The sequence below is a fragment of the Rhagoletis pomonella genome, unplaced genomic scaffold, assembly GCF_013731165.1.
Source record: "Rhagoletis pomonella isolate Grant_MI unplaced genomic scaffold, Rhpom_1.0 Rhpom_scaffold_00005, whole genome shotgun sequence".
Classification (NCBI taxonomy): Eukaryota; Metazoa; Arthropoda; class Insecta; order Diptera; family Tephritidae; genus Rhagoletis; species Rhagoletis pomonella.
The window spans coordinates 82,377,425-82,391,106 of record NW_023458559.1 but is presented as its reverse complement, the minus strand read 5'-3'; the positions used below and the strand labels follow the sequence as shown (position 1 = coordinate 82,391,106).

Here is a 13,682-nt window from a genome sequence, read left to right as displayed (position 1 = left end):
GTTACGCCAGATTTTCGGGTTGTTGAAAATTTGCGCTTTTAATTCGAAAGCTTATACCGAGACATAACACATTTGCATTCTCTTCTATATATTTTACAGATTTTTTTCATATAAGTGTGCATACATATCAACATATGTAGATACTTGTATTTTCACAATTTTTTTGAGCGGTTATTCACAGAAACGGGTTTAATGAGTTGTTCTTGACTCAAAAACAAAGTCACTTACCTCCACACGTACGGATGTGTGCAATTTTAATACTGGAATCAAACATATGATACACACAATAGTTAATAAACTTTTAAGAAAATTTAAATAGCGTTGAAACATTCTAATTATAGTCTTCACTAAAAAATGATTAGCGGGAAGTACTTAAATTTGTAACGCTTGTGTGCAAGCAAGTGTAGGTTTCTAATTTTTCGAGATTATTTTGGAAAAGTAAAAATTGATAATATTCGTTTTTCGGGGCTCTGCAAAAAATACTTCATAAATTTATTTCATCGCATCGTCGTAATGTCGCAAATTTTAAAAGCGCCCAAATGGTTTCGTGGTGGGTGTCGATTAGCACCTTTTGGAGCCACAAATTTTTTTAAACATTATTATCCCATCACATCTAAATAAAACGATATCAACACATATTTGCAACCAGTATTTACTAAATATTTTTACTGAACCGCATTCAAAAGAAATCCCTAAACTACCAATTAAACATTTTTAAAATAATTTAAACAAGTTTTGTTTACAAAACACTGTTAAATTTTCACTAATCTTTGGCGTACATAATATTTGCATATAAATCACTTTTTCCACCAACTTCAAGTTGACAAAAACGATTAAAATCGCCAGCCTTGGAAAACTGAGATATTCATTTTCTATATGGACGGCTGAGTGGAAGATGGACCTATCTCTGATGCCGTTTCAAAAACGCCCCATTTAAACATTTTTCCAACCGAATTCCGAAACAGGGTGGTCTTCAACCAGATTCTGATATAAGGCGTTTTGGAACCGGCTTCCGAGATAGGTCGATTTTCCACTAATCCGTCGATATACAATCCAGGCTTTCAGAAAAACCTAATTTTATCAATTGCCCAGAAAAAAAAAGCAAATATTGTACAATGTTACCTACATACATATGCATGCCCCAAAAGAATGGCATTTTCTAGTTTGGAATTTTAGCCTTTTCTACTATGCTTAGCAACTATAGCTGGAAAGCAATCACTCTTTGACCAATATAAGGAACCAAATTAAAGTTTAACGACAGCTTTATCCCTGGGATTAAAGTTTACAATTATATTGTATTCGTCACATTTTTTTTAGCCTTTTGCTCAAAGGAAAAAACCTGGCTTAAAGCTTCACAGACATTACTATCGCGTTTTTGATGTTTTTAAATATGTAGGTACATATGTACGTGCATACATATGTACTTAAATATGTATTTACTGACAACGTCATAGTAAATAATTTTCAATGTGTGTACAATTTATTAACTTCTGGTTGTTCATTGTTGATTCTGCCGTATGAGATATTGAAACGCACGAATGAATAAGTTTTAGATAGACTGAAGCTCACAGGCAGCATTAATAAGGTTGTATAATGTTGTTGGAAATATAAATGGAGTCAAGGTATTTTAATACAATTGTAGTTTTTTTTCTATTTTCCATCGGAAATTATTGGGAATTTTAATGAATGAAAAGTCGAAACTATATTTGCCTAGATTTTTGTTTTAAAAACAGTGGAGTTAAACAACTAAGAATATGAATGGCTTTCTGACAATAAATTTGATTCCATCCCTGTCCTGTGTAGTCTGTTTGCTAAGCGGTGGGTGTGTAAGATGCATACGTACGTATGTATGTATGTATGTATGTATAATGCATGTACATATGTATGTATAGATGAAAATAATATGCAAATGCAAAGAAACCGATTATCGTATGAACATTTACCGCGCCATTCTAAGTGGCTATTGTTAATTTCAATTTCAAAAGGCTTATGTACATATGTATGTACACATTTACAAACATTCATACCATGCAGGAAAAACGCTTTTTATAATACAGCTTTTACAAATTCAAAAAATTACTTCTTCAAAATTTCGCAGTTTCAAAAGCTTAGTTGAGTAGACGGGTACACATCTGTGTTTGTATGGAAAAGTAGCTTATGTCGAAAGGCTGGCTTTAGTATAATGCGGCATTCCCTTTATTTTTTAAACGACAAGGAATTTTTGGATGAGACTTAATCAGAATATTGGCTTGCTAGTATCGGAACTATTTATTGCACGCTTATTTGCCAAAAGTTGTTCAACGGCTCCGCGACAGTGAGTCATTTGAAATTGTATGCTTCGAATGCCGATTTATACTAAAGCCAGCCTTTCGACATAAGCTAATTTTCCATACGAACACAGATATGTATGTATTTCGGCTGTGACGTACACTCAGAAAAAAAGCAGCTTAATAGATATATTTCTCTCAACGCATGATTTGAAGGCCAAGTCGCGACAAAATCTTTGAATAAACCTGACAATTCAATACTATTCTTCCGAATTTTAACTTGAAATGACCTTGGCACGACTTCTAGATGACCTTGAAGAATCCCTTGAAGGGTCCTCTTGGGTTCATCGCAAGAAAAACGCATGTATATGAATTTTTTATTTTTATTGAATAAATTTTGTGTCATATTTGACCCTTAAATAACCTCGAACCTGACATTATGAAGGTCAAAATGGAGCTCGGATTCGCGTTCCGCGAGTCGAAAACCTCTAATATATGAATTTACAGGTTTTTTCAATGAATTTTTTTCTACTTGACCTTCAAATGACCTCGAACCTGACGTGGTGGAGACTAAAAGCTTAAACAGACGGCAGCGTTGATCCCGATTAACTTGGCCTTAATCCGGATCAACTGCAGTTAATTCCCGAGTTTATCCGGATTAACGCTGCCGTCTGTTTATGCTTTAACGGACTTCGGATTCGCATTCAGGGCGTCAAATAACATAGTGATATATAGGTTTGGTTTAATTTGCATAAACTTTTTTTTTTTATAAGCCTGTGTAATTAATGCTAACCAGTTATTGGTCTAAATTCACTAGAAATGCGCCAGTTCCCTATTAAGGGCTTTTCCTACAATGTATGTAGTTATTTCCACACTTAAAAGTGCGTTTGAAGTGGTATTCAATTCCAACAATAAAAAGTTATTAGCACGTATGTAACACAATTACTGGTAGTTATGTATATATATTTAGTATTTACCTTGCTGACTTTCTAATAATTTGGTGGTAATTTTTATTTATATGGAAATATGTTTTTGGCACTATTCACACACGATCAACACATATGTACATAAAAGTGTATGTTTAGCTGCGAGTAAAATAATAGCAGCAAAATTCAAAATGATTTAGAGTTCGATCTCTAACAGAAATAAAACTTTCAAAACTAATTAAACTTCAAAAAATGTTTCAGTGTGAGCATTTAGATAACAAAATGTTGCTTTTTAATATGATGACTAATCCATGTTGGGCATATGGAATCGGGCTTTGGAGCACAGCGTGCAATTCCATTTTGAATAGACTACTAAAACTGCATTTAAAAATTTTACGCGCCATATGCGGAGTACATGGGTATATTAAAAAAATACGAATATCCACAAAGATCTTAATGTAAACACTCAGCACGGTTAATGAACCATCCAAATCAACTAGCTAGAGATCTTCTTAGCCCGAGATATGCAAAAAGACTAAAATGAAAGGATTTTTCCGATATTATCAAATGATGCACAATATAATAAATTCGGATATGCGCAATATCAATCAATTTTGGCTCTGGAATTCATATTTTCAGACCGACTACCCAACACGAAATCCAGCAATAACTGCAATAGATATATATAAGCATAGCATTATTTTACTCGCAACTGTGTATTTATCTTAAAACCAGAGCAAAGGTCCATGTAACTATGCACATATGTATGTACATATCTATGTTCATTAGGGTGGTCAAAAAGTTAAGTCGGTGTTTTATATGAATAAAAAACAATTTATCGTAGAAATGGTATAGAATTCTGTAAAATAAATATTTTCGGTTTTTCTTCACTTCGCTTCCAATAATAATACCAATGGGGAAACCTATAAAAAAATGGGTGTTAAAAACTGAACAATTGGGTGTTATTAGTGGAGGTATGCTGAAGAGAAACTTTATATATATTTTTGGACCACCCCAATGTGCATACGTAATAAATATTATGATTTCCTAATAAGCATAAAACTATATTTATTATACATACTATGTATTTATTGCATTTAATGAAATGTTTTGTATTGGTGCGTTTTTTTAACAGGCAGACGACTGTTTGTTCGATGCGGATCTTAAGTTTGATAACTACTCATCTGATTTAGGAATTAAACAGGAACCACAATCCTACACTGATGCTGAAATGCATGCATTAGCCAAAGATCGGCAGAAGAAAGACAATCACAATATGAGTAAGTGAAATCAAATCAAATATCTGCATGAAAAGTGTGCGTTCTTAGTACATACATACATGGAATATTAATGCGATGTTAGTACATAAATGCAATTAAAAATGGAGATTTTCACTTAAGCGCTCATTTCAAAAAATAAAAAATTAACTAAAAATAAAAATAAAAATAATAAGAAAAATTAATAGAAGACAAATATCAAATTTCAAATATGAGCAAAAAATCGGTTAAAAAAATTGTAAATAAATAATTTTTGCATTTATTTTTACTCATGTAAATTTTATTTAATTGCCAGTAAGAGTAGAACTCCACAACCCGCCTATCAGGCTTTCAACGCTCTCTCCGGCTATGTATGTGTATATGTTTTTTTATGTATTACGGCTTGGGCGCAGAAAGCCACAACGCCTAAAAAGCTTGTGTGGAGTCCTACTCTAAAGCTTGGGCCATCAGGCTTTTTTTTTAGCAACTCCACAACAAACATTCCGCGCTTGACGTTTCATACATTTTGTAAATTTAAAAAAAAAAAATATTTTATAAAATCAAAACCGAATTTGGGGTAAATTTTAGAATTTATTTTGTTGGCAAATACTCAAAAGTGTAGGGATGAGTTTTCCGACAAATTAGATATCGACTAATAAATGCGAGTTCGATAAAAGTGATACTTCTTTTATCATTTAATTTTAGTTGATTTAATACTTTTGTTCACACTTTTCATATTAATGTTTACATACAGCCTTATCATGAGTTTCATTTTCCCCGAACCGGTTCACTTTTCACGTTTGGTTTATATGTATTTATCTACTATGGGCGGAATAAAAATTTTCGAATGAAAATTTTTTCGGGCGAAACTCAGTTTAGTTTAGTTTCAGCGTCTAAATTTTTTCTAAAATTCTCTTGCCTCTGGAATGAGTTAACTGTCAGACGACGGCTGAAATGTCTCCAAAGCCTGAAACAAGTCCGAAATTTGGCATCTTTCAGGCGTTTCGGACTTCGGTTGAGGAGCATATTTCTTGCAATTGTACTAAATCATCTTTTCAGGCTTGATAATAGTTTTGATTATAGAAATTTTCACTTTCCACGTTACGCCCCAAGCCAGCCAGAGCTCTTGTAAGTGTGATTGTATGTAAAATAAATATGTATGTACATATGTACATTTCTATCTGCTGAGTATGTATGTCTAAGAATGTATATATATATATATATATATTTTATTCTGTGCCGCATCATACGTGGTATTGAACTTGGCGGATACGAGGTATTGCGCGCCAAGCGACGATATATAAGTACATTATACCAACTAATGAAAACAATTCTGCAATTATTTATTTACAATCATGAACATTAACACCTGACGTATTTTTAGTCGAGCGAAGGCGTCGTTTCAACATCAACGATCGTATTAAAGAGCTGGGTACCCTATTACCAAAAACAAATGACCCATATTACGAAGTGGTCCGTGACATTCGACCAAATAAGGGCACAATACTTAAATCCTCCGTTGATTATATCAAATGCCTGAAGCACGAAGTATCGCGACTGAAACAGAATGAAATGCGACAACGTCAGATGGAGTCACAAAATCGAAAGCTTTTGAATAGAATAAAGGTATGGATGAAAGGTCGATAAAAATAATTTTTGCAAATTATATATAACGTTTTTGCCTCACAGGAGCTGGAAATGCAAGCCAAATCACATGGGCTACCATTAAGCGATTTCAATTTAACATCAGTGTCTGCTCCCCCGCCTGCTTCATATCTCAAAAGCCTCAGTCCAGCATCACCATCATCGCATAGCCATCATTCAACATCCCTAATACCCGATATGGTAGAAAAGGTATGTACATACATACATACATACGTATATGAAAGGAGTCCCAACAGTGTTATCAACATGGTTTTAATACAAAATATAAATGTCTTCCTTATTATTTCTTAGTTATCAGTTATTACAAGTGAAGCCAGTCTCAGTATTACTCCTATTGATGACCTCATGGAGGACAGTAAGCATCCAGTACAAGGTGGCGATCCCCTACTCTCCTCAAATATTAGTCACTTCTTCTCGGCGCCTCACTCGCCAACGGCAGCACAATTGCATTGTTGTAATAGTTTCGATGGCAATGACTGTGTTGGCGACAATGGTAGTGACTGCCACAATCACAGCTGCCACAACAATCAGCATTCGCTAGATGACCTCTATCAAAATGCTGTCGCTTCTTCAGCTGGCACTGCAGCGCACATTAAAAATAATTGTTGTGGTAGCAAAAGAAAAGGTATGGGAAGCGGCGCCTGCTGCCTGACGACAAGTTGCCATCAAACCAACCAACATCAGCATCATCATCATCATGACCACCGCCAGGAACACCATCAACACTCCCAACTGCAACAACACTCGCAACACGCGTTAAAACATAGTTGCGATGGCTCGTTCAATAGCAATCACTATCTACAACACTCGCATCGCCAAATGAGTAATAATGACATCAACAGTCTACCTAAGTCGCCATCAACGTTGCAGCACGGGCGTGATCCTTTGCTTTCGTCCTCGCACCACCAACAAGTGGAACCAAGTCATCCTTTGAATGGCCTGGAGCCATCGTCGCTCCAGCATCATCACCATCATCTGCATGATGAGGACCAACGCCATGATGACCTTTCCAACGCCATGATGAGTGATTCTCTCTCGCTAGTGTCGTCCGCAACAAATGACCCAATGCTACTGTCACCTGATTCCTTGGATATAGATCTGGCATGATACAAAATCAGGCAAACGCTCACAAACTTAATTTATTTTACCTGCAATTGTATTCTACAATAGAACAAAATATGTATGCAAATAACTGGCAACTCATGTGTATACAAAAAGATAATGCAAGTACATTCTACACGTAATTTTGCCGCTAATGTACATTTGTAATTATGTAATATAACTACTACTGATTGTCTTAACAATACGTATGTTTAGTGCCGTAAGTATTGGACAAAAACTATGTACAATTGTACATGTCAGAACACATGTATTTACATGTATCCATACATACATATACATATATGTATATATATATCCATATACTAATATGTATGTATATTTGGTAATAACATGATTTGTAAATCGTTACATACATATGTATTTATGTAAAAGGTATGAGAAAGTGTTTTAGATTGAAAGTTTATCTTTATGTAGTTAAATTCGTAATACATACAACTTACGCCTATGCGTATAGAACTAATTATATATATGCATATGCACACCATTATTAAATAGTTTTTTTCCCCCCTAATAACATTGATTTCAAAGAAATTTAGTTATGGATGGAGAATAGTGTGGTTTGAAAATCCGCTTTTTTTTAGAATTTTGATTGGTAATAGCAAAAATATTTATTTTCGGCCCACGCTAATGGAGCAGAGGCAGGTTACTAAGGGCCAATTTAACATCACATTAATTATTTATTAACGGTCATCTGAAATTGACATTGCGAGAAGTGTGCTCCGGGAATAGTTTTATAAATCTCACGTTTACCCAACTCATCATAAAAAGCAAGAAAAGCCAAGCCATGCACCTCATATACCCTTGTGGTCAGCTGAAGAAGTTAAGTGCCATCTTGACCAGTTTTGGCTATTTTTCTTTTAACTATTTAATGTTTATATTTTTTATATAAAACATTATATTTATATTTTTTATATAAAACATTAGGAAATTTACGTCACCAGCACCGCATAAATCCAAATTTATAAAAATTTAACAAACTTTAATAAATACACCCAACAATTTTAGGTATGCAGTTTTGTAGCCCATTAGATTAACATACGTAGGTTAAAGTGGAAATCTCAAGACGCTAGAAAATCGCGTTGATTTTTAATAATTTTTTTTTTGGCTGACGGTGTTGAGCATAATCTCCCATATAAAGTATGCTCGACAATTAATTTTATATGGATGAAAATACCAAGCGCCGTCAGCAAAAGAATTATTAAAAAGCGATTTTCTAACGCTTTAAAATTTGCACTTTAACCCTAGAAAATTTAATGGGCTATAAAACTGCATACCTGAAGTTTTTCTTACAAAATTTTATAAAAAGTTAAAAATTTTTGAGTGTAGTTGTTAAAATTTGTTGAATTTTGATAATTTTTGTAAGAAGTTTGAAACATGGATTTATGTGGTGCTGTTTACGTAATGTGCTAGACTTTTATAAAAAAGATTATAAACATTAAATAAACAAAAGAAAAATAACCAAAACTGGTCAAAGTGTCACTTAACTTAATCAGCTGACCACAAGTGTACATATCGAGCACTAACCGCCAAAATAACGTAGGCGACATTTTTTTTTTAATTTTCTTTTTGATGCAGAAATATTCCTAGAGTATCTAGATGCATTTCTGTATCAAAGAGAGTTTTGAAAAAATGTCGCTTACGTTATTTTGGCGCGATATGTATTTTTTCCGAAGGAAACAATTGGCAATTGGCTCTAGGTTTTCAGAAATATTTGAATACAGTATTAATAAAATAACAAAACTTCTAAGTAGCCTTTTTAATACTGACCGCGTGCTGCGCATTTTGCTGGCTACGTGTATTTGAAAAGTTTTTTTTTTGCAGTCAATTTTAAATTATTTTACAAGAACAGACTGAAGCAAAGTTAAAATATTTACAAATGGCTAATTTTTGTCCAGAACGACCAGGGTTAAGCAATAGTTTCGTTCCACCAGCAGTACGATTTGCAGGAATTTGCAGGATTTTACAGGAAGCTGTTCCCGTACGACACCTTGCATAAAGTTTATTAATGGTGAAAACGGCATTTGTGTAAATCCAGTAAAATCGGCAACTCTTACTGCTGCTGGAACGCAACTAATAGTTCTGTTCGTCGAGCAAAGAATTTGTTCGAATTTGTACGAATTATCATGATTTTGTTCGCGCAGACCAAAACATTTGTTAGCAAGGGGAAATTCGGAACGCAAAGTGAAAGTTATCTTGGAGGGGAAGTTGCGAATTCTTGCTGTACAAAATTTTGCCAGCACAAATTTGTGAGCAGGGTTGTGAATAAATAAATTCGTTAAATTCAAAAATTTATAAACTTTACAATTTACTAACAAAAAACGTAAGTGTATATTTGTTCACTTAATTAATTTAGTTGATTCCAATAATCCGAAAAGTACTCAGCTAAAAAAAACAGCATTCGTAGCATAGTCGATATAGGAAACCCGAAAGTCACTACGATTGAACACGAGGATGTACATATGTATATATTAGTTTAATATTTTTTTTGGTCCAATTTAATTTCCAAAAAATTGGGGTGGCGCTGGCGACGAAATATTCCGAAAAAAAAACATTAACTGGGCGCTTGGTAGACTTTCTAAATTTACATATCGACGGCAGCAAGCTCGAAAACGCGCTATCTCAGAAAACTTTACAAGAACGGCCTATTTTAGAATTTGGTTGAAGAACGCACTAGTTCAGAATTCGGTTCAAAAACGACCTTTCTCAACTTATTTTCAATATATTTTCAGTTGAGATAGGGCGTTTTTGAACCAAATTCTGAGATAGGGGGTTTTTCAATCAAAATTGTTAAATAGGGCGTTCTTCAAGAAAATTCCGAAGCAGGGCGTTCTAGATAAGTTTTCTGAGATAGTTACGTCATTATACGGGACAGTCCTCTTTTTTGACCCATTATCCTGGTAATTTATTTATTTTATGCGGGAAGCCAAATGTTCTGTAATTCTCTAAATGTCCTGTATTTGTCCCATATTCGGTGCTTCGACGCCTTAATAGCTCCTTAAAATGGCATGCCTATGAACGAGTTTTAAGTGATGTTGGTATAATATCCTAATTTTCTCCATAAACAGTTTTTATTTTCTAATCCTAATGCCTGGGATTCGAATCGAGGAATACATACAGTGACCAAAATAGAAATTAGAGCTCGACATTTTAGTAAGTTTGGGCTATTTTTCCTTAGTTTATTTAATGTTTATTATTTGTTTTATGAAAGTAAAACTTTTTTTCCTAACAAAAACCATTTAACACAAATTTTAAACTTTGTGCAAAAAACTATAAAACTTAACTCTGCAAGGTTTCCCCAAAGTTTCAATCTGTTTAATAAGAATCTTTAGAAAAAAATTTGGTTTGCAGTTTTGTAACTCATTAAAATTGAGTATTACAAAAGTGTGAGTGGAAAGTTCTGGTCATTTGCTTCTCTTTAAAAAAAAAATGGTCAAAGATACTTTGTATGAAAAATATGCGTAACACCGTCAACAAAAAAAAAAGAATTCCCAAAAATTAATGGTAAGCCTTAGCGACTTAAAAGTGCACTTTATTATACTAAAATTTACGATTTTTTTTAACAAATTTTACGGAGTAAAAATCTCGAGAAAATTATCCTACAAATTTGATATGCTACTATAAGGATACTGTTTCAGGGTTAATACATCTAGGATCATTGAAGAAGGCTTCAAGATCTGTAAGCTGTTGTGGAACAAATTTGAAAAATTATTTTTCGTCCCGTATTCGGCTCTCATAAATATGGTCACCGCAGCGATAGGGCGTTTTCGAACCGGCTGCCGGGTAATGTAGGTCGATCTTCCACTCAGCCGTCGATATGTACATACATATACTATATAGTATCGATATATGTACATTCATCCATACAAATGCACGCAACGCAAAAGACTATCATAACTCAAGAAATTAAATTTTTCAGCAACGGATGCAGAATTACTCGGTATATCATGGTGCATATTAAAATTTCGTGTAGTTTCCCCGTCTTTTCTCTGCATTTTGAGAGTAATTTGAAAATTTGAAATGCATGTCCGGAAAAATACTGTTTTTGAGTTTTGACAATCTTCTAGTAAATGAGCGATACGTATTTCGTAAACACCTATGTATTTATGGTTCCTTAAGAAGAGTGTTCGCAGATTCCTTTTTATATTTTAAGCGAAGTAAGGTAGGTATGTATCAGGGTTATTGCGAATATTCGCATTCACATTCGCAACCGCGGAGCTTCCGCATTAATTTTAACATTCGCTTTTGTATTTGCAATAATCAATGCGGAGCTTTTGCGAATGCGAATATTGTGCAAGTGCACCGATAAAACGTATATATATCAAACAAAATGACAAATTGTGGCCAATATTTTTGCTTGTGGTCGTGGAAGAATTCGGGTAACAAAACTGGTCAAATGTCATATTTATCAACTTTGATAAAAATGCCTTTAAACATATCATTTCTTATGCTATCAATGGGCAGTCATACAAGTTCCCACTTCCACTTGACCTTTGACGTACGTCAAAGAGAACATAGTCCTTTTAACACATTTTGTTTTCTGTGCTTTCAATACCCGCATTGGTTTCTTTCTTTATTATGATTTTTTGGACCAATCACAAAAGAAGAAAGATTGCACTGTAATTTTTAACAAAATTTTTGTGATTTGCTTTTAATGTTTAATATATTCGTTTAATATATTCAGTTCATTCCCTAACAAATACCATATAACCTAAGCTTAAAATTTTGTAGAACACTGATAATTCATAAAAATTTCATCAAAATTTCAAACTCTTTTCAAAAGTGTATACCCCATGATACAAATAAAATTATAGTTTAAAAAACTAAAACCTCGCTTTTATAATTTGCATTCGTACTGTCATCAGGTATGAGAATAGAAATCGCTGCATCTTTTAGGCGCATCCATATTACATAGTTACATCCCGAGCTAATAAAAGGGAGGTAATAATAATAATAAAAAGAAGGTAGTTTTATTTAATGAGATTCGTTGTTGTTGCTAACCATTTGACTTTTAATAAAATTATGACATTTCATCAAATTCATGCTAGAACAAATATTTCTTTTTAAAGCAGAAGATTTTATCAGTCCCTTCAAAGATGTGGAATATGATGGACTTGAAAATTATTCCGGGTACATAATTTCGAAAATAGGGCTGACGGAACGAGGTTTCAAAACGCATGAAGGAAGTGCTCAAAATTAATTTTTTTATCGGAGGGCGGTCTGTTCAAGCTGACTTCAAGTTTTTTGCATACCTATGTATATTAGAAATTTTAATTTAAAAATTTTTTGAAGCTAAAGTAATACGCTCACCACAAAGCAAAAAGTAAATTTGGACCAAAATATAATACGGTTTTATTTGGGAAGAACATTCTTGTTTGTTTATTGAAACTACCTTCTTTTTTGTATCATGGTATACCCCATTCAAGTTTCAAGTGGCTAAAAATTATCATTGATTTTTTAAATTTTTTTTGCCGAAGTTGTTGCGGCTTTCTCCATATAAAAATAAATTGTGTTTATTCGTTATATGGAAGCAAATGCGATCAAAGAAATTCTAAAAAATCAACGGTAATTTTTAGCCACTTGAAACTTGCATGTTTTTATACTGACGCGTCATGACGGTGGCAATTGATATCGATTGTAGCGCTGCCACTGAATTTCAAAATATGTTACTATTTTAAGAAAATTTTAAAGAACACTTAAAAGGGGAAAATTATAAGTAAAATGGTAAATGGGGTACGAAAGATTTAGGTACTTAGGCGGGTTGGGTGAATAAGCGGGGAGGTACTTAAGAGAGGGATTTTCTTCAGATTGTATTAAAAAATTCACGGTGCCCAAAAATGTTGGTTACTCAAGCGGATTAGGTACTTAAGCGGATGGGTACTTAAGCGGGTTTCACTGTATTTTGCTTGAATTTTAAAACTGGCATCGAATTTTTGTCTAGCGACCCCAAGAACTCTGATTTAGTCTAATTTATTTCAATATTTTTATTTGTTCGATAATTTTTAACGAAATGCCTGTACCTTTTAGCGACACGCTTCCCTTTTGACAGTATTGTGAGGTTAGAAATTTTTTTTTCACAAAAGACCAGACGGTACTTTCCTTGTGACAGAATATACAGCCTCATTGCGTAAGTCATAAATTAGGCTAAATTGTACAACTCGACAGCATTGCCATTGTCTACTGTCGCGCTGAAATAAGTAAAAGACCTTCGAAAACTATAAAACGCTGCCAAGTTTTTCCGTTTTAATACATTAGTCGAGTGGAAATTTTAGGCAATGAAGTGCAACTTCCGATACGATTCAACTCTCGAAAAACGAGTTCGACACGACTCTCGCAATGACGGTGATAATTTTGTAAAAAAAAACCGCCAGGTGGCGCTGCAGTCAAGATATTTACAAAATTTATACATGTGGATCGATTTAGTTCGAATTTGACCATGGAAATATTTT

At 33.7% G+C, this 13,682-nt stretch overlaps 1 protein-coding gene across 4 annotated transcripts in view; it reads left to right on the top strand.

The window, feature by feature from the left end:
• The window catches only part of LOC118739709, a 59,722-nt gene extending 51,657 nt beyond the window's left edge, over positions 1–8,065 (top strand). For all 4 annotated transcript variants that reach the window (XM_036471216.1, XM_036471215.1, XM_036471214.1 and 1 more), the window contains 4 exons: positions 4,329–4,473; positions 5,834–6,075; positions 6,139–6,303; positions 6,406–8,065. In XM_036471216.1, coding sequence (XP_036327109.1) covers positions 4,329–4,473; positions 5,834–6,075; positions 6,139–6,303; positions 6,406–7,221 — 1,368 coding nt within the window. In that variant the 3' untranslated portion in view covers positions 7,222–8,065. The remainder of the gene's footprint in view (positions 1–4,328; positions 4,474–5,833; positions 6,076–6,138; positions 6,304–6,405) is intronic.
• Positions 8,066–13,682: the final 5,617 nt, after the last annotated feature.